This window comes from Dioscorea cayenensis, chromosome 5 (genome assembly GCF_009730915.1).
Source record: "Dioscorea cayenensis subsp. rotundata cultivar TDr96_F1 chromosome 5, TDr96_F1_v2_PseudoChromosome.rev07_lg8_w22 25.fasta, whole genome shotgun sequence".
NCBI classification, from domain to species: Eukaryota; Viridiplantae; Streptophyta; class Magnoliopsida; order Dioscoreales; family Dioscoreaceae; genus Dioscorea; species Dioscorea cayenensis.
In genome coordinates this window covers 24,044,358-24,064,348 of record NC_052475.1, presented here as the reverse complement: position 1 = coordinate 24,064,348, position 19,991 = coordinate 24,044,358, and the positions used below count along the sequence as shown (strand labels likewise).

The 19,991-nt window shown below is 36.5% G+C and overlaps 3 protein-coding genes across 6 annotated transcripts; 1 reads left to right on the top strand and 2 right to left on the bottom strand.

Annotated features, from left to right (window-relative positions):
- The first annotated feature begins 1,348 nt into the window (after positions 1-1,348).
- Positions 1,349-3,406, top strand: LOC120259822. The gene is made up of 6 exons (XM_039267266.1): positions 1,349-1,599; positions 1,682-1,849; positions 1,927-2,191; positions 2,265-2,431; positions 2,567-2,716; positions 3,033-3,406. The coding sequence occupies exons 1-6, from the start codon at positions 1,555-1,557 to the stop codon at positions 3,381-3,383; spliced, it is 1,146 nt and encodes a 381-aa protein (XP_039123200.1). The 5' UTR covers positions 1,349-1,554; the 3' UTR covers positions 3,384-3,406.
- A 10-nt stretch (positions 3,407-3,416) lies between these two features.
- On the bottom strand, positions 3,417-6,362 carry LOC120259823. Of its 3 annotated transcripts, none has more exons than XM_039267269.1 (8): positions 6,089-6,362; positions 5,895-6,020; positions 5,659-5,817; positions 5,293-5,411; positions 5,022-5,213; positions 4,854-4,944; positions 4,024-4,140; positions 3,417-3,760 (listed from the first exon to the last, which is right to left on the bottom strand). In XM_039267269.1, exons 1-7 carry the CDS (start codon positions 6,275-6,277, stop codon positions 4,048-4,050), a joined length of 969 nt encoding a protein of 322 aa, XP_039123203.1. In that variant the 5' UTR covers positions 6,278-6,362; the 3' UTR covers positions 3,417-3,760; positions 4,024-4,047. The 3 variants fall into 3 exon arrangements, with proteins under 3 accessions (XP_039123203.1, XP_039123202.1, XP_039123201.1); XM_039267268.1 differs by having other exon boundaries at positions 3,417-3,731; XM_039267267.1 differs by lacking the exon at positions 3,417-3,760 and having other exon boundaries at positions 3,960-4,140.
- A 682-nt stretch (positions 6,363-7,044) lies between these two features.
- LOC120262250 (phosphoethanolamine N-methyltransferase 1-like) lies at positions 7,045-12,540 on the bottom strand. 2 transcript variants are annotated; one of them, XM_039270333.1, is made up of 12 exons: positions 12,313-12,540; positions 12,099-12,217; positions 11,193-11,330; positions 10,902-11,039; positions 10,048-10,191; positions 9,158-9,268; positions 8,894-9,035; positions 8,180-8,460; positions 7,928-8,089; positions 7,693-7,746; positions 7,522-7,596; positions 7,045-7,433 (listed from the first exon to the last, which is right to left on the bottom strand). In XM_039270333.1, the coding sequence occupies exons 2-12, from the start codon at positions 12,180-12,182 to the stop codon at positions 7,335-7,337; spliced, it is 1,428 nt and encodes a 475-aa protein (XP_039126267.1). In that variant the 5' UTR covers positions 12,183-12,217; positions 12,313-12,540; the 3' UTR covers positions 7,045-7,334. The 2 variants fall into 2 exon arrangements, with proteins under 2 accessions (XP_039126267.1, XP_039126266.1); XM_039270332.1 differs by having other exon boundaries at positions 12,323-12,540.
- Positions 12,541-19,991: the final 7,451 nt, after the last annotated feature.

Genomic DNA, 19,991 nt, shown 5'->3' with positions numbered 1-19,991 from the left:
TTGAGAAGCTAGTCTTGTGGTGCTTTTGGAAAAAGCACTTCTTAGAAGCTATTTTGGAGTTATTAAATTACTATGTTACCCTTATCAAATAAAGAAATGACTATGCTTTTATAATTTTTGTTTTTTCAATAATAATAATTATGATTATAATTATAATTATAATCATAGTATATTAGTATTAGTGTTAGAATTAGTACATTAATATATTAGTATTAGTATGTTAGTATATTAGTATTAGTACTAGTATATTAGTATATTTGTATTAGTAATAGTATTATTATTAGTATATTAGTATTTGTATTCATATTAGTACTATTAATATATTAGTATATTAGTATTATTATAATTATTAGTATATTAATATTATTATTAGTATATTAGTATTAATATTAGTATGTTAGTATATTTGTATTTGTATTAGTATATTAGTATTCATATATTATAATTAGTATATTAATTAGTATTTGTATTCATATTAATATTATTATTATATTTGTATTAATATTAGTATGTTAGTATATTAGTATTAAAATTAGTGTTATTATAATAAACTAATGAATGCCCATTTTAGTAATTTGACATTGAAAAAAGTCCTTTCAAGAATGCATATCCAAACAACTTTACATATATAAAAGTGCTTCTACATTAACATATTCAAACATAAAATATAAAAAAGCACTTAACTTACTCTCATAAGCACTTTTTTTAAAAGTCCTTCTACCAAACTTAAAAAAAGCACTTTTTTATTAAGCTAATCCAAACAAGGCCCTAGAATCAAAGCCAACTCAGTTTATATGATAATTAAGAAAGCAATAATATTCTTCAATTCTCTATTTTAGCCAAATTTAGAACGAGTCCTCAATTGCTAAATTATTGAATGAGAAAGTGCCTCACAAATTCCAAGTGATAAAAGGGTTGACAAATATAACAATGCCCATTGATTATGTACATTGTGTCAAAACTTAAGTATTTGAAAACATAATTCCTTTTTTAAGGGCCCAATTAACCTAAAAAAGAACCAAACTCCTTATAACTAAGTCTAAGATTCAATAAAACATTATATGGAACCTTTAAAGAAAATATAATAGCAGAAAATGAAAAAGAAAGACCTTGATCTATTAATCCTTCATTGTGTGTTTATTGAATATATTCTACTTACATGATTAATCAAATCCAGACGTTTTTATTTGCCTCGTTAATCTTATCATATCTAAATTTGTCTGATTAAAATTATGATGTCAAACTTGATAGTTTTAATGTTGTGTATCAAGTTTAAGTTTTTGTTAATATCTGTCGATAAAATGCTTTCATACACAAAGCCGTTATTTGATCCAAATGATATTCCAAAGCAACTTCCAAAAAATTCCACTCATGAACATCCGGGAAGCTGTGTTTGCATAGACATGGGATGCTCTTATTCTAGCCAATAATTTATTTCTAGTCTTCTTATTCATATATATATATATATATATATATCCCAACTAATCACTGTTTCTTAAAATTAGCAGCAAAAGTTGCAGGAAGACCTGAGCTGTATATCTTGGTTCTTCAGATATGTTGGTGGGATTCAGAGATGCGGCGAAAATGAGAACAAAGAAGGTGAGTTCCTACTCTTATCTTCAATGCATTACAGCAGCAAAGATCAAAGATTTAACTCTCAACTGTAAATAATTCTTGACAGCTTGTGTTCGAGGAGGTGTTCTATGCTTGTGATGCCAAAACACTGGAGAGACTGAAAGAGTTGAGCTCGAGAAGGCGGGTTATCGAACAATCTATCAATCAGAACAGTAACATCACAGAAGCTATTGCAAGAGAAATGTCCGGAGGCTCAAGTTGTCCATATGAGCAGGTAGTGATCAACTTGTTTTGAATATTGTTCAGAGTAATGTGAATGAATTCTTCTTTTTTTTTTTTTCTGATGTTCAGGATCTGCAGAAACTGGAACGTTACCTGCCTCTTCTGATCAACTTGGTATTTTACACTGAATCAGTTAAAACAAAGACACTGAAGTTGCAGAAAAGGGTAACTGACTTCAAGATCAGATGGTCAAGTCCTCTAAGTGCTTCTTGTATAATGAGAATTGGCAGTCCGAAGTTCTACTCTATTGATAATCTTCGGTTTGAGCTTGGAATGAGTCTGTTCCTTTATGGTGCCACACTCAGAGAGAGGGCTTTTGAAACTTTATTGACAGGTTGGATATACGTCTTTTTTCAGTTCCAGATGTTTAAATCTGTGCTTCTCTAATTCACACTCTTTTACTGCAGACTTGAAGGAAACCTCCACTCTTTTTAGGAAAGCTGCAGGGGTTTATAGGTATCTTGCTGAGGTGATCCTCCCACCATTGCAAGTTCATTTGGCGAAAGATAGGCCGCCGGAAGTTACCTCATCATTGTCCACTGTTATGAGCTTGATATGCTTGGCAGATGCTCAGGTTATCAATGTCCTCTTCTCGTCTTGTAACTATAACTGAAATTACAGCTCATTTAATTAGAAAATTATTCGGTTTATTTCTGACTGAAGTTCTTAGTTCAATCCAAATAAACCGATAACTGTAATTTCGGAACAGGCTGCTACTGTAAAAAGAGCTGAAGAAAAGGGAAACTCTCCAAGCCTGTTATCAAAGCTGCACCTTGGGGTCAATTTTATACTTCATGAAGCAAATTCAGTTCTAGCATTATCAGAAGAAGAGGGCAATGATGTCTCAGCAAAGTTTAAGGTATGAATTTCAATCTGAAGTTACACCACAGACACACCCCTTCAGGTGGAAAGTCATAATATTTCTGCCATTTAATCAGTCATCCATAAATTCATCTATATTTATTCCTTAGTCTAATGTCTTCAGTTCTACTTAAGCAAAAATTCATTGATTTAATTTGTTCCTTATTCTAATGTCTTTTTTTTTCTGCATTTTTAGCAGAACTTGAACACCTTTAGTAGAATCCTCCAGAACTTTTAGGCGTTATTTTTAACGTTCTTCTGATCATGCACCTTCACTGACAAGCAAAATATCCAAAAATATATCTATTAAACAGGAATTATTACCCATCAACATTACACTGCATGAACTGAGAAGCCGAAGGTATTTAGCTGAGCACCTGCAACATGAAAGTCATGGCACTGCAGTTGCTGTTCTTCGTCATGCAGTGGCCAAAGCAAAGAAAGTAAGGAATTCTAACAGTAATTCATGGTGCAGAGTTATAAGCCAAGAGATCAGTGATGCAGACAAAAAGCTCAAGAAACTGGAATACGATAATGAGACTGTTTATCATGAGAAGATTCCCAGTGCTGATAGTTTGCCAGTTCTAGAGAGCAAGATTATAGTGGATGCTTTGCCATATGAACCACAAACAATAGAAAGCAGTGAACTATACTTTCAGATATGAGAAGCTATGCTGCATTTATGATGTACGCAGCGCTTGAGAATACTTTATTGCTAGAAGCTAAATAAATGTTACGGTGCAATATCATTTGGAGAGACACATTATAGAGTTTGTACATACTGCAGGAGTCAAGGATGAAAAAAAAAGGAGGAGAAAGTGCACATAATATTTTGTTTGTGGCATTAATATGTTTGTTTTCCTTCCGTGCTTATATGAGATTTCTTCAGAAATTGGATGGCAATTGTATAACATCCGTTAGCTATTTGTTTTCCATCTCAGTAGTTGAAACTCGTGGCCAAGTGCAGTTTGTGCATGTCCCTTTCTTTTATTACTCCAATATTCCTAATCCAACTGCAGGTAATTTCATACCCCGAAAATGTCTTCATTCCAACAGGACATATTATTAATTCAATGGCAAACTAAACAAACATTTCACAATGAATAACTCCATGCAGATATTTGATTGAGAAACAAATTGTGTATTATCATTAGAACCTATTGAAAGTCATATTGAGACTGATGCTGTTTCTCCTATACATTATAGACATATACAAGGATAACACAATCAGAGCATCAGAGTGATAAACAAATTTTCATCAGAATCACAACTCATGCAAAAGTAAGGTATATATCAGAGGATTACCATCTAGACTTTATGAATGTCACACTATTTGACACTTGGTGCAAGTGAAATTTCAAACGGCACACCAGGTGTGGGCTCCAACACGCATGCTTCAGGCAACTCTCTGGACAAAAGTTCCTGTACAATTATGTTTAACTGATATGAAATCCTTGCTTCAGAAATCAGATATTATCAATTTATAGAGCTTAATATAAGGTCTATCAAACCAACAGAGTGGAGCTAGGTTGTTACAAAAGCATGTCCAAGACATTGAAACTTGAAACCGTTAAGAAGCAAGAACTAGTCTGAATGTTATTATAAAAATAAATGTTTCTCTGTTCTCCCATCAGTAACATAAATTTTTAGTTTACAGGGAAATGTGTGCAAGAGTTTGGAAGGGATCCATGAATCATTTATAATATTTTAAGGTCGTAAGTTTAAAGAAATGATAAAGGTGATACTCATACATAGGTTAAAAGTTGGGAATCATGGTTCTCAATACTAAAATGAGTCTACTGGATAATAAATCAGATATTATTAGCATTGTGTTCCAAACGAGTTTCAAGACTTTCATTCATGGGCAACTTCAAAGAGTGTGCAAATAGAAGACATTAGGGTGTGACTGGATTGAGATAAAATAGAGGACAAGAGAACAAAACATAATAGACAAATAGTGAAAGGAGAAAAAAACGATCCATCAATTTCATTTGTTTCTACATCTTACTCTTATATTTCTGGATTTTGTGTGAGTTTATCTATAGAGTACACTTAGACAAGTGATGGTTTCAGCAACTCAGTAACGTGTAGCTTCAACCTTCATGTAGACAAAAAAAAAAGAAAAGTGATCTAACCTTGAATGAATCTATTGTACCCTCCGCAAATAAAATGGTAGAGAGAAACCCTTTTGCATCTAGGTCCCCATTCTTCATTGGAACTATATATCTGGAAGGAAGGCATGATCATGGAGATCAAAGGAAAGAATAGTATAGAGGAAAATAATTAAACTCATAGAATCATACTTGGCTTGCAGCAACTTGGCAAGCTGAACTGCATCTTCTTGTCCAGACACTAAAGTAAATGCCGGTAACAATTGCTTTATAACCGGAGTGATGATTATATCTGCCTTGTATTTCTGTAAAAATGACTGGTTATATACACAATGCGGTTCATAGTAAAGGGATAAGTCTCTCGGTCCACATGAGACAATGTACCTATCACAAAACTAAAGGATCAGCTCTCTTTCTTAAAGTTTAAAGAAATAAATAAGCTCAGTTGAAAAAAAAAAATTACCCATTCTCTGGCCGTTGCCAAGGAGGCCCGAGTATTGGACCTGCAGTAGCAATTATATCAACCTTGCCGCCATTTCTTCCACCAATCTCAAAGTTTTGACCAGGCTCTAGATAAGTAACCTGTTAAGAACAAACTACTCTCATAATTAGAATTCAATAAACAATGGAGGTCCTAATTCAAACGAATCCTGTTTAGTTTGTTCAAACAATAGAGAATTTAATTTTGCCTAATAAAATCATACACAAGATTCAACAAAACATAATCCAGAAATCTAAAGAATACCATTATAAAATCAAATTGACATCAAAGTTTAGCAACATCTTTATGATTCATCAAAATATTAAAACCAGTAATGGTAAAACTCACATTGCTAAAGAGTGACCCCAAGATGGGTTCAGCATTAGGAGTGGCCACAACCTGCAAATGAGGACACATCTTGGAAAGCGGCTTCAGTGTTTTTACATGGCAGTGATCATCAAGGCTTTGAGTTATCAACAAGCAATCCAGTTCAGGGAGATCATCCAGCTACAAATTAAAAACACCAAATCAGTCCAATAATCGACAAAACCCGTACTCATCTCCAAAACACACACATCACTCACTTTGAAATTCTTGACAAACTTCTTTGCAGCATCATAGAGCCATGGAAAACCAAAATCCAAGTTTCCCACCAGGATAGGATCAACCAGAAGATTCAACCCAGCCATATCCCACAACCAACTATTCCCCTGTAGAAATACCAACCCTTTCGATGATAAACACAAAGAAAGAATGAAAATTGAAAGGGAGAAATCACCTCAAGATAAGTGAGCCTGATTGGGTGGGAACGCTGAGAAATCACTGGGGAAATGGAAGGAGAGGAACAATTGGGGATTGAGGAACGAAATGAGAGATTGGAAGGAGGATGGGATGGCGAGAAGAAGGGGCGAGTGCTGCGAGAATGGAAGAAGGGGGATGCGGTGGTGGTGTGGAGTAGGGCAGCCATTAGAAGTGAGCTCTGGTCTGGTCTGGTCTTGTCGGGGGGTTTTTGTGGCGGTTTATGGTTTATTTGTTTGCCGGAATTTGGATTTCATGATCGCTTGATTTTATATGGTTTTGGATTTGTGGCCACAAGTTATGGCTTTTAGCCTTTTATGTTTGGGATTCTTACATGTGTACACCTGTATCATTTGGAAATTCAATATATTTACCAATTATATGGAGTTTGTATTTATATAATTTACTTGGTATTTATTTTGAAAAAAATCTGAGATAATGCAAATTAGTTTAATTGTAATTATATTGTTCTTTATTTATAACGTGGAATGATGTTTTTGTACCTTATTATTTAGATTTTCATTTAATTTAATTTATTTTAATTTATTTTTTTTAAGATAATTGCAGGACGCTTTGAGTTGTGAAGATTGTGTGATTTATCCTATGGTTTTTAATTAATTATTAAATGATTTACTTATTTAAAAAATAATATCATAAAATTAATTTTTTTAAACAGTGGATAAACCATATAAATTAAATAAAATAAAATAAAATATATAAAAGTAATATGTATATAAAAAAAAGAGAGATACAACAACTTCACTAAAAATGAATAGCACACAAAGCAATAACACACAAAAGTCCCTGAAAAAAAAAAATAACACACAAAAAACCATGCTTGTGTGAATTTATTACCTAAAAATCATTTCCAACCAAACAAACATCAAACACAGTCACTACCATGCTTCAACTTCACATATACCCTAAACAAACACATTGAGTGAAACCGAGAAAATCCTTTTGGGACTTCGTTTCACAAAGTTTGCAAACAATATTACTTCTCATCCTACATAAGAACCCACCAAGAAACGGTGCACTTAGCCAACCATGTTGGCTGATGCTAGCCAACTTTATTATAAGTTTATTATTCAAAAAGTAAAGCATATAGTTTAACAGCATTTCCGAGATACAGTGAACTGCAAATTAATAGTACCATAAACATAGCTAAGCAAATACAATTTTATTAGACAATATCATTATTAAATATGTCCATTGCTTCTTAAAGTTCATTTCTTTTTAGCAATGAACAAGCCCCACCTCTGTTCACCTTTTGAGCTTCTCTTCAACTTTGCTCGCCATCCATCAACAATATCATCATAATCTTCCTGTATTAGAGCAAGAAACATTATTTATATAGTGCAAAGGGGGGAGGGAGGGAGAGAACTGCAGGATTTTGCAAAGTGGGATTCACACCTTTGAGAAATCACAAATAAATTCATCCTTTTCCTTCTCAACAGCATCCAACTCCCTCTGAAGAACTTCAATAAACTATAACAGAAATTATGAACATATGAGCTTTACTGTGATGAAGTCACAGAGAATACAATGCCTTCAAATGCAGAGATATATATCATAGATTAGAACCTGATCTGTTCGGTCTTCGGCAACAACCTCATGAAAACCAGCATCCTTGAGCATCTGAAACAAAGGGGAAAAAAAAAAGGGAATTTATCTTTGTTAAAAGAGGAGTATCACTGTATCAGTGCCAAGAGAGATGCAAATAGTGGGAAAAGTAATGCTATTTGTACCAGACAGTTCTACCGGGATTGACAATATGAATAATCTAAGGGACTATTAATGATATTAACTGATATGATACCTTTCCGTAAGTTCCAACATCATGCAGATCATATCCTCTTTGTTTGATGTATTCTTTGAATTCCTCAGATGGTGTTCCAGGGTTCTTGCAGTAGTCACTTATGAGAACCTTCCCCCCTGGCTTCAGCCACCTGAAGAACTCCTTAAACAAAGATGGCTTGTCCTGAAACGTCATCCATTGATACGAGGTTAATGTAACAGAATGTTTAGCAGTATTTAGTTTACTAACATGGAACCACAAATGAATGCATACTTGTATGTGAAGAATAGTGTCACGGCTGTAGATCACGTCAAATGTATTATCTGGATATGTTTTCTTTGTGCAGTCAGCAACCTCAAATTCCACTGAGCATTTGAGGCCAATGGCTCGTTCAAGGGCAAATGAAATCATGTTTACAGAGAGATCAATGGCAATCACATCAACATCAAACTTTTCTGCCATGTAGAAATCACCTCCACCAATGCCACAACCAACATCAAGGACTTTCTGACCAGGTTTGAGTTCCAGCTTTGACACAAATTCCTTCGTAGTTTCTGATTATAATCACTCAGGATTCAGTGTAGTTATGGAAGAAGAGAAGAGATAAAGAAAAACAAAAAGTAGAACTTCCTGTGATGGAGAGATGTGCAAAGTCAGCAACTTTAATATCTTCCATATAGTCATTATGGATTAATGGAATTAAATGATAAATGGTCCGACATTTGTAGCCTCGACAAAAAAAATTGTTGTAAACTGAAAGTTGCTAAAATCTCATAAATGCATAGGCAATATCATAAGCATGTTCCCATTGACAATTCTAAATATTAGTGCTTTACTATTGTATCAATTTACCAGAAGAATTCCTTCAGTGCTGGTTGCAGAAACAGGGTGGACCTCAGTTTCAAAAAGACGGATGCATTAACTATTTGTATCATATAGATTAATAGTAAAACCGCTTTAATGAACAAAAGATGTATAAATATATACCAATTCCTCCAGTGCTCACAAAGCCTTCTCCAAAGACTCGTTCGTAACGTAATATTCCACTACTTTTATATTGTACGCTATCAAGGAAACGTTGGAATCCCCTATCATCAGTTGATCTGACCTTTTGGAACAACCAGCATATCTGAATAAAAGGGTAGTTCAGTTACTAAATATTCCACTAAAGAAATACTGAATGCAATTGAATTTTACACTGTTACAAAAATTAAGTCTGTTAGGTATCCAATAATTGGATTGTAGAAAAACCTGATTTTGATTTTTCTTGTTCCTGGCATATGCGCCAATGCACTTGCAAGTGATAAGAGAAAGTTCAAAGGAATCTGAACCACTATTGTGAGCATGGCAATTTTTAAACACCTGCATTAAACAAATTTTAGATTAATGTAATTGACCATAAACACTTGTTGTTAGAAAATAGTAAATCATGCTGCTTTTAGAAATTGAACCAAACTCTCATATACAGAATTTTTCTTGAAATGCTTTTTTTTTTCTTTGTTTTGATAAAGTGGACAAGCCGCTCACCCAATTAATATTGTGAGGAGTTGATCCCACGTGAAAGTTGTCATAATGTCACTAACAGACTATATATCTAATTTAATCTTAAATAATGGATGAAAATAGAATTCTCCCTAGGATATCAACCCATATAGAACTAACTCACTACAATTGTTTTTTGGCATGGATCATCAGAATTTCAAAGTTAAAACAAACCCAGTAGCTTCCACATATATGTCCAATCAGCATATTTTGAGAAATAAATACTCAGCGTTTTTATTGAGAAAAATACTCGGTTGTAGAGTTGCTGCAGTAATGTCTGAGAATTAAACATTTGATGATAGTGTTGTGCTAAGGATCTGAAGTTTGACAACAAAAATTCAGCAGTGGGACAGCAATTACTCCTGATACGCATTTTAAAATGATCCAGTAAGCAAGAGGACATTAGACAGAGAGCACATTTTACAACAGAGAACAGCCTTATTGTGCAGGATACAAACCAAAATATTATTACAGATAAGCATATAAGGCAAGCCAAACTCCAATGCCAACATAAACAATATAATAAACCACTATCATGATAAAACAAATCTTAAATAGACAGCATGTAGTTTAAACATGTAAACAAGTTAGTATGTTACCTGAGTGTAGAATCTTGGTTCTCGATAATGTGTTGGATTACTTTTCCTCTTGCAATCCCCAGACTGATGAAAGCAAGACTCCCTAAAGAAAATATATCCTCCAACCTTTAACCACTTAATCATCCTTTCTGCCAGATTTTCAACCTACAGCAATTACAACAGAAGCTCAGAGGAATTAGAAAGCTACTTGACAGTACCTTCATTGTTAATACATGGAATCACCATTACATATTTCATTTTAAGAGAAAGGATAAAATATGTAACTGGCACAAAAAGAAAAATGTCATAGCATCACTATTTTTAAGATATCCCATATACTAGTTTGCAAATCTCGTTTTAGATTGTTCCTGTCCTAGTTTACAAAACTATAAAATTAACTAGTTCTTATATTTAATTTATGTGGTTCATCAGCAAATCAACCAAAGAAAATAATCCATTTACTGAGACAACTTGAACTTAAGTGCTAACACCAAGCAATGAAGTGTTAATCCCTCAAACTAATCAGACACCTTACAAAGCTAATTTGTTCAGTTCCCTGCATAACTTCTTCAAACTCAATTGTCAACTCTTATATGCTTAATAGATGAAATCAATTAGTTGGAAGGATTTGTTCTTTTTTTTTTTCAGGTAACTAATTATAAATAATGTGCATAACCATGTTTTCATGCTACATCTTGACAGGATATCCATCACTGCAACTCTCCTAAGTAACTTCTTGTCAAAATCAATACTCGTGAGCCAGCTTCATTGTGAGAAGTGAATGAAATCATAGGAAACTATAAAGTTTTTGACTACCCTCATCATGGGGTCTGAGTATTAATGGATACGTCAATAGAGACATACAGAGCCATTACCTCATTGTCCGACAAATACATAAGCAGCCAGTTTGAAAATATCAAGTCCACAGATTCATCTTCTATCTTTAACTCTGGTGAAGTAACATCAGCGCACATGAAACTTGCATTTGCAAAATGTCCATTAATACTTTCATTCTGTAAAAGGATAAAGAAACATAAAAAAATAATAATAAATAAATAAATTCACTCGAATACTTCAGTCTGGTCAAAAGATCTATCTATTTCTTCATCTTTTGCCCCTTTTTCTCTTTGTAATCAAAAGATTTTCAAGCATGTGAATGGAATTACCTTCTTAATTACAGTTTCAATGAAGTCAAGTGCTAGAACATGGCCAGCTTCTTTTGCTAATTCACCGGTAAATCGACCAATACCAGCCCCCAACTCCAAGACAGATTTTCCTTTAAATGGTGGAAGTAGGGAAAGAACCTACAAGCAGATCACAACGCTTAGTCTTCACATCAAAGAATTTGGGATGCTACAAACAACGAGCCATGTGCAGCAAAGAGCTAAAAACAATGCAGACAGGGAAAAAAATGTTTCAGGTCTAGCAATACCTTTTCAAACATTTTTTTTTTTTCATTGTTTAATTAATAAAACCTTTTTTTTTCCATTCATTTCCTTGCCAGGACTATTTGCGCTCATGAAACTTATTAATATTTACCATTATTTAAGAAAATCAACCCATGCGAATTTTTTTTTAAATAAAATGGATTAACCTTAATTTTTTTACAAATAGGATAAGCCCGTGCAAGTCAAAGAGCTAACCAACAGATCAAAAATTAAACATCCAATTTGTACATTCTCCCCAATAACATGGAGTGGGGGTGACAAGTTTGACCCGTCACAAAATTCAACAAACTTAAAACACGAGACATTTGAATATCTTATGTTGGTCTTTCACAATGAACTCTTAATACCGTTGAGATATGAATCTTTTGCTGAAGCTTAATTTATTAATTATTAGAGAATAAGTACCGACATTTTCTTTTCCCTCCTTATTCTTTTCTTCTTATTGTTATGAGTACCTCTGATGTCTAGTAAAAAAAAAATTTAACTTTTTCTTTGAGATTGCAATTAAACCAAATTCTAGGTTTAAAAGTCAATCAAAAAAGACCTTTTCAAGTAATATCTAAACTTTATCTCTGCCGCATTGTGGATAAAAAAAAAAAAAAAACTCAATCAAGTTTCCCATACCTCAGGACGCTCTTCCTTGTCGAGATCAGCAGCACGGGAGTCAAGCATCATGGCCTCGACGGTCAGATCCTGGGAATGCTCCATCCAATAACTCTTCTGCACCTCCCTCTCAGCTCCACCTGCGAAGAACACCAACCGCCACAAAAACCCATTAAATCAACAAAAAAACAAGAAGAAAACCCAGCTGAAATCCGCCATTAATCAACCAACAAACCCTATAGTACCATTAACCGCAGCCATTCTCACACGCAACAAATCGAGAGAATGGGTGGAGGAGAAACCAAATGCTCAAGCGCCCTCGATGGCTATCCGAGATCGAGAGAAACTACGCGATCTGCGATTGAGACACCTTCCTCTCTGCTGCATAACCAGCAGATCCCAATCACCAAAGCTCTCGCTCTCCTCCTTCTCCTTCCCGAGATCGCAACAAAGCTCGGTAGTGATTTCTTTCGAATATCGTGCGAAATGAAGCCCCTTTTATAGAAGAGGAATTTTTCTCATTGCCACCTAAAAAGATCAAAATTTTCTCATTAAAATAACTGACTGATAAGAATTTTTCAACTTATCAAGGGGTGATATGAAAATATCCAGAAAACGATAATTTACCCGTGATTCTTTGGTTACCTGTGTTGTGGATCCCAATGCCGACGTGGTCGGTTGGTGTTGGCTCATCAGATCCCATGCGGCGAGACGCCTTTTGTGAATTTCCAAAAGGCATAGATGGATCCGCTGTTGGTCATTGGATAGTGAAACAGTACTAATAATGGGTCCCACTCATGTAATCTACAGGTGGCATCCTTTTGAGTGGTTTGATTTGCTGTTGAGTATTATGGATGAACTGGGGATTTTTTTTTAATCAATTATTATAAATAATCAATTAGAAATGATATATTTTTATTTATTTATGATATATTTTTATGATTTGAAATAAATTTATAATAGCAAAAGCTTTTCTGGCGCTTTAAAGACACAGAATCTTATTGTCATCAGGCCTATCTTTTGAAAAAAAATAATTGCGAAGGCTCTGATATTGGTTCAAACGTGGAGAATCTTTTGGCAGCAAAAGCTTTGTCCTTATTATAGAGAGAATCTTGGGCCGTTCATTTATATATATATATATATATATATTTAAGGGGAAAATATCATCTAAGTAAGTACCTAGATTTGAAATCTATGGATGTTTTAAATCTAAGCCGTTGGATCATCATCCGATGGTTGATTGATTATATGAACACTGTACACCTTTTTACTGTTTATGATCACTGTAGAACGCGGTTTCTACTGTTCATAATGATAAAAGCCGTCAGATTTTCATTCGATGACTACTATGGACATCCCTAGATTTGAAATCTAGGGACGTCCCTAGATGATGGATTCTCATATTTAAGGCTTCGTTTGGGGGGTGTGGACCCCACTCTCTTTAAAATTATCTTTTTGTTTTTTTTATTTAATTTAATTAGTTTCATTTAAAAGTTTTATCTTATCCTTTCATAACCTTCTACCCATAGGCTGCGCGATTTTTTTTTAAATCTCAATAAAAAGGGATAACTTCGCAGTCTTCTCCCTATCGTCTCTTTAGCGTTGTGGTGGCAGAATCGAGAGGTTCTCCTAGTCCCGATTGTCAAACGAGGATCTAAGCGACTTCCAAATACAAGGTTAGGCGATCATCCGATTGCACCTTGTGGTGGTCTTGTTTGGCGATGTTGGGTGTTTGTTTGGTGTTGTATGTTAGATGTTCTCTGCATGAGGTTCTTCATGTTCTTTTTAAGTTTCTCTATTAAATACGTTCTTTTATAGTTCGCTAGTGGTTCAGATGAATTCGAGCAAGCTTTTACTTCTCCATGTTTTATCCCCAGTTATTTATGGATGCCATTGTGTGAATATATATTATCCTTCAAAGGTTAATTAGTAATGCTTTTAGCAGCTTTAATTTTTCTTCTTGATGCATCTGTCATCGTTTGGGTTAGGATGTGCGAGTGTTTTGATTGAGGTCTTATAGTATCCAATGATATTTATTTTTCCCGATCCTTTATAAGATTAAGTGTTATACTTGGAATCCAAGACTCCTAGTTAATTTGTAAAGTTAGGGTTATTGAATTGATTTTTATGTCTATAGGTTCTTTTGTGGAGAGTTAAGTAGGAGTCAACTTGGATTTTTGTGGATTTAGCGAATATCAGGTAAGTATCCCACATATAAATTATGCTATGTATATACGTTCTTTGACACTAGCTAAATTTGTGAAAATAAGTATTTATTTATTTATTTTGTGATAGATAGGTTTCAGTTCATTATTCAAATTATATTTATTTAATTAACAGTATTTTCGGAATTATTTTTAATATATTTAAAACTTCAAATTAATGATATCCTGTAGAATCTGAAATGTCTAGATGTCTCAAATCCTGAATATTTCAAGTATTTGAATTTTCAGTTAATTCATTTTAAATCCTGATTATTTGCCATCTGAATTTCATGTATTTGATTTATGATTATTTAAATTTTTTTGAATTAAAGATATGTTTTAAACTAAGAGATCTGGAAATTATTTAAATGTTGGTTTTCTTAAATTTTTAATTATTATATATACTACGTTTGCAATCAGGATCATATCATTCCTGTTTTTTTTTTATTTACTATTATTCCTTTGTTTAAATTATAGTTAACTTTTGAATTTCAAAGTTGTATTTCATTTGTTTTATTCAGACAGTATAGCTTGTGAATTTCAGATACTATATTTAAAGATTATTGTTAACTTTTATTTAAATTCAGATTTTCTATTCTACTGATTTTGGGTATTTTATTTAATTTTTGTTTAACAAATATTATTATTTTTATTATCTGTTAATGTATGGATTCTATTAATTGGTTTATTTTTGATATGACAAAAAAATGGGATCATGTTATCGTATTCTTGTGCTTTTGCTTATTTTTGAATTTTTGTTAATTCATCGCTTTTGTGAACAAGGTACTTTTGATATAGAAATTAGTCCCCAACTAACTTTGCAATAACCCCTCGTCATCGGGGTTAAACACCCGACCGTGTCGACACGTATTTTTGTTCTAGAAACTATAGTTTCCCCACCGCTGCCGTCGGTGCGAATATCGGCCTTTGTTAATTTTTGGCTCGGGTCACCGAGGGTAAAAAAATATGACTTTTTGTTTTTGTCTCGGGTCACCGAGGGTAAATATATGAATTTTTGTGATTTGTTTTTGGGCAATAGTTGTTTTGGGGGACCTATATGCTTAATTTTTGACATCTATGTTAAGTGAATTAAACTTATGGTTGGTTTTTTGCAAATTATTAAATTATGATTTTGATAAGTGATCCCTATATTTTTAGTGGGTGCTTACTGAGCTGTCAAGCTCATAAATTTTGTTGTTATTTTTTTCTTTCAGATCAGGAGTAGAGGTCAGTGACGGATAGCTTAGCAAGGATCGTTGGGGCACCGCTCAATCTTCTTAGCATGTAATAAGTCCCGCTTTGTTGTGGGCATAGTTTTTTTATTTGATTAAATTTGTAGCAACTGCTGGCAAGACACTTAGTTATTTCTTTTTAGTGTCTGAACTCCATTCTTGTTTCTAGCCTTTGCTCTCGTTAGACTTTTTTTGTGATTTGTTGATAACAGGTTTTGAGGCCTTACATGCCTACTGGGCCTCACCTTGGTGGGTGTGTGGCCGTTTGTCAGTGCACTGGGCCTGGGGAGCCAGGTTCGGGGCGTGACAAATTTAGTGGTATCAGAGAGTTCTCAGTTAATCTTGATCCTAGTATTCCTGATAGACCTTCTGATTTAGACTGCTAGGATGACTTATGTGTTAGCTTTTACATTCTCAAGAGCTAGTTAAACTTTTTAGAGTTTTGTCTAATTTTTGATTGGGTTTGCCTGCAGAATGGCACCCTCGTAGAGCTGCCGAGAGGAGTGTTGGAGAGTTATTTGGGCAGGGCATCGACTTCTGCGGATGCCCCCACTGAAGTAGGGGCCGGAAGGGTGGATAGAGATGAAGCTATGATGGAGTTGGTTCGAGAGGTGGTAGGCATGGTGCGTGACTGCAGACAAGAACAAGCGACGACCACCCCCACCATCGCCGCCTCCTCCCGCCTCCGCTCTACTTCCCGTGAGCTTAAGGAGAAGACTATTATGGAATTCAAAAAGATCCGGGTCCGTTACCGTTTGAGGGCACTACCAATCCTGATGATGTGGAGGTTTGGGTAGAAGAAATGGAGAAAGCTTTTGCAGTGATGAAGTGTAATGAAGAAGAAAAGCTTAGGTTCGGAGTGTACATGCTCAAGGGACCGCAAAAACCATCGGTACAGAGGAGAACTTCGTGATTCGTCGTGGAAAGGAGTTTGAATCTTGGGAGCACTGAGGAAAGCCCTTTTCTGTAAATACTTCACCAGAGACAAGATGGTGCAGTTTGAGAGAAAATTCATTAACTTGACGCAGGGGAGTATGTCTGTTGATGAGTATGAGATGGAATTCGACAGGCTTTCTAGGTATGCTCCGAAGTTGGTTGATGATGATCAAAGCGAGGCTCGACGCTTTGAGGGAGGTTCTGCAGCACATATTCGGAGGGGTTTAGCCGCTTTACACCGACCGCCTATGCAGAGGTGGTAGGGGCCGCTAAGTCATTGGACACTCGTTTGGGGTGACACCAGGATCAAAGCGTAAGATTTCGAAGAAGAGAGATAGAAGTTTTGACAACAAGGGAGACCGTAATCATCGGGAATGGAGGAAGATCCAAGTCCGATGTGGGTCGAATAAGTCTCAAACAATGGGTGAGCCGCCACTCGTAGATCTCGAGGATTGCCACCGCTTCTTCTCGCTCGCCGAAGAAATGCTCTACTTGTGGTGGTGCGCATGACTCTAAGGATTGCAGTGGGTTACAGGGGCATGTTACGGTGTGGCGATCTGAGCACCATATTGCCGAGTGTCCACAGATGCAGTCTTCTGGAGCACAAAGATCCTCTACAGCTCAAAAATTCTAGGCATGAACCAACACCTAAACCCTCGTGGTTCCGTGGGTCAGTCACGAGGGAAAGGAGATGGTCGCTGAGCAACCCTCATCCTCAACTCAAAGCATAAAGTTGGAAGGCCAAGACACAAGGACGAGTTTATGCATTGACTCGAGAGGATGCTCATGCCTCAAAATGCAAGTGGTGTCAGTATATTATCGCTTTATTCCACATATGCCTGTGTCTTATTTGATTCTGGAGCTACACATTCGTTTATCTCGTCTGCTTTTATTCGGAAGCATGTTTTGCCTGTTACTACTTTTGAGTATGATTTGTGTGTTGCTACCCCCAGTGGGAGTTGATATTGTTCTTAGTAGAGCATGTGAGAACTCGTCCCCATTATTGTTGCTGGGTCATGAGTTGCTAGCTCGTCTTCATGTTATGGGTATGATCGACTATGATATCATTTTTGGGAATGGATTTTTCTGCTCTAGATTTCATGCCGTCGCTGATTGTTATGCAAAAAGGGTAGTGTTTAAAATCCCTCGGTGAAGTCGAGTTCACCTTTCGTGGAAATGAGTCTGTGTCACCGCCTCGTGTGATTTCCGCTTTACAAGCTCGGAAATTACTCTTGGGTGGGTGCTCGGGGTTTCTTGCAACATTGGTGGAAGTTGAATCAGAAGGGCCAGTGTTAGAGGATATTCAGGTGGTCAGAGAGTTTTCTCGATGTTTTTTTCCTCGAGGATCTTCCCCGGCTTGCCACCGCATGCAGAAGTGGATTTTTGGTATTGATTTGATTCCGGGAGCGAGCCACATATCTAAGGCTCCTTACAGGATGGCACCTGCAGAACTTAAGGAGTTAAAGAAGCAACTTGAGGAACTACTTGAGAAGGGTTTTATTCGCCCCAGTGTTTCTCCGTGGGGCGCTCCAGTTTTGTTCGTGAAGAAGAAGGATGGCAGTATGCGATTATGCATCGACTACCGAGAGTTGAACAAGGTGACAGTAAAGAATCGATATCCATTGCCTCGGATCGATGACCTTTTTGATCAATTGCAGGGTTCTCAGGTGTTTTCAAAAATTGATCTCAGGTCAGGATATCACCAGCTGAAGATCAAGGCAGGGGATGTGTCGAAGTCTGCATTTCGGACTCGTTATGGGCATTATGAGTTTCTTGTAATGCCTTTCGGGTTGACGAATGCCCCGGCTGTTTTTATGGATTTGATGAATAGAACATTTAAACCTTTCTTGGATAGGTTCGTAGTGGTTTTTATTGATGATATTCTGGTATATTCGAAGAGTCGGGAAGAGCATGAAGAGCACTTGAGGATTGTGCTAGGCATCTTGAGAGAGAAGAAACTGTTTGCGAAATTCTCTAAGTGTGAGTTCTGGTTGGACAGGGTAGCTTTCCTTGGTCATGTGATAACTAAGGATGGGATTTCTGTTGATCCCAAGAAGATAGAAGCTGTTGTTGAGTGGAAGAGACCTACGAATGTGGCAGAGATTCGCAGTTTCCTGGGGCTAGCCGGTTATTATAGACGGTTTGTGGAAGGGTTTTCAGTGTTGGCGGCACCATTGACCAAACTCACCAGGAAAGGAGCAAGTTTTCAGTGGTCAGATCAGTGTGAACAAAGTTTCCAAGAGTTGAAACACCGGTTGGTGTCTGCACCTATTCTCACACTTCCATCTCCTGGTGAAGGGTTTACCATTTATAGTGATGCTTGTAAAACTGGTCTTGGGTGTGTATTGATGCAGAATGGTCATGTGGTGGCTTATGCTTCTAGACAGTTGAAACCATTTGAGGTGAACTATCCCACTCATGATCTGGAGTTAGCTGCGGTGATTTTTTTGCCCTGAAGATATGGAGGCATTACTTGTATGGGGAGACTTGTGAGGTGTTTACGGATCACAAGAGCCTTAAATACATTTTTCACACGTATGAGCTGAATATGAGACGGAGGAGATGGTTGGAGTTATTGAAAGACTATGATTTCGACCATCGCCTATCATCCCCGGAAAGGCAAATGTGGTAGCCGATGCCCTTAGTAGGAAATCTTTCAAGAGCGTTGCTACATTAATCACCTCCCAGAAGCCTATCTTGGAGGATTTGAGACGAATGGACCTACAAGTGGTGTTAAAGGACACCGACGTGTATTTGGCAGGTTTAGTGGTGAGACCTACTCTATCTGAGAGGATTAAAGCAACACAAGAAGTGGATGGTTATCTGCAGAAGATTCGGCAAGAAGTGGAAAGGGGCACCCAAGTTCAGTTTAGAATTCATGAAGATGGCTCAGTAAGATTCGGTGATCGGATTTGTGTTCCAAATAATTCAGAATTGAAAAAGGAAATCATGGAGGAAGCTCATTATACCAGCTACTCAGAGCAGATCCCCGGAAGCACCAAAATGTACAAGGATTTGAAGGATATCTTTTGGTGGATCAACATGAAGAGAGATGTCGCACGTCAGGAGACGCTGCTTGACCTCGTCAGCAGTCAAGGTGGAGCATCGAGGCCGCGGACTTCAGACCCTCTTCCCATTCCCCGAGTGGAAGTGGGAGAACATTGCTATGGATTTTGTGTCTGGGTTTCCTCGAACCAGCAAAGGCTTTGACAGTGTGTGGGTGGTGGTGGACGAGTCGACCAAGTCTCGCTCACTTCTGGCCGTCGGGGATCGGCATGACTTTTAGAGAAGTTAGTCGAGTTGTACATTGATCGGTGGTGAGACTTCATGGTGTTCCCTGCTACTATTGTGTCTCGATCGGGATACGCGGTTCGTGGCACACTCGGAGGAGTCTACATAAGGCCTTAGGAACCAAATTGACGCTCAAAGACGCTTTTTCATCCGCAAACCGATGGGCGACCCGAGAGAACAATTCAGATTCTGGAGGATATGCTTCGGGCTTGTATGCTTGATTTTGGGCCTTCTTGGGATCGACATTTGCC

Bases quoted from the DNA above. Each gene is read 5' to 3' on its own strand.
- LOC120259822 (XM_039267266.1), top strand. From the start codon at position 1,555: ATGTTGGTGGGATTCAGAGATGCGGCGAAAATGAGAACAAAGAAG. The intron at 1,850-1,926 runs GTAGTGATCAAC...TCTGATGTTCAG, and splicing joins CAAGTTGTCCATATGAGCAG to GATCTGCAGAAACTGGAACG. The intron at 2,432-2,566 runs GTTATCAATGTC...ATTTCGGAACAG, and splicing joins TATGCTTGGCAGATGCTCAG to GCTGCTACTGTAAAAAGAGC.
- LOC120259823 (XM_039267269.1), bottom strand. From the start codon at position 6,277: ATGGCTGCCCTACTCCACACCACCACCGCATCCCCCTTCTTCCATTCT. The intron at 5,818-5,894 runs GTGAGTGATGTG...TTTAATTTGTAG, and splicing joins AGTTTGTCAAGAATTTCAAA to CTGGATGATCTCCCTGAACT. The intron at 5,412-5,658 runs GTGAGTTTTACC...TGTTCTTAACAG, and splicing joins TGGGGTCACTCTTTAGCAAT to GTTACTTATCTAGAGCCTGG.
- LOC120262250 (XM_039270332.1), bottom strand. The intron at 11,040-11,192 runs GTAATTCCATTC...ATCCTTTTACAG, and splicing joins TTGAAACTGTAATTAAGAAG to AATGAAAGTATTAATGGACA. The intron at 7,597-7,692 runs GTTCTAATCTAT...TTTCTGTTATAG, and splicing joins CCGAAGACCGAACAGATCAG to TTTATTGAAGTTCTTCAGAG.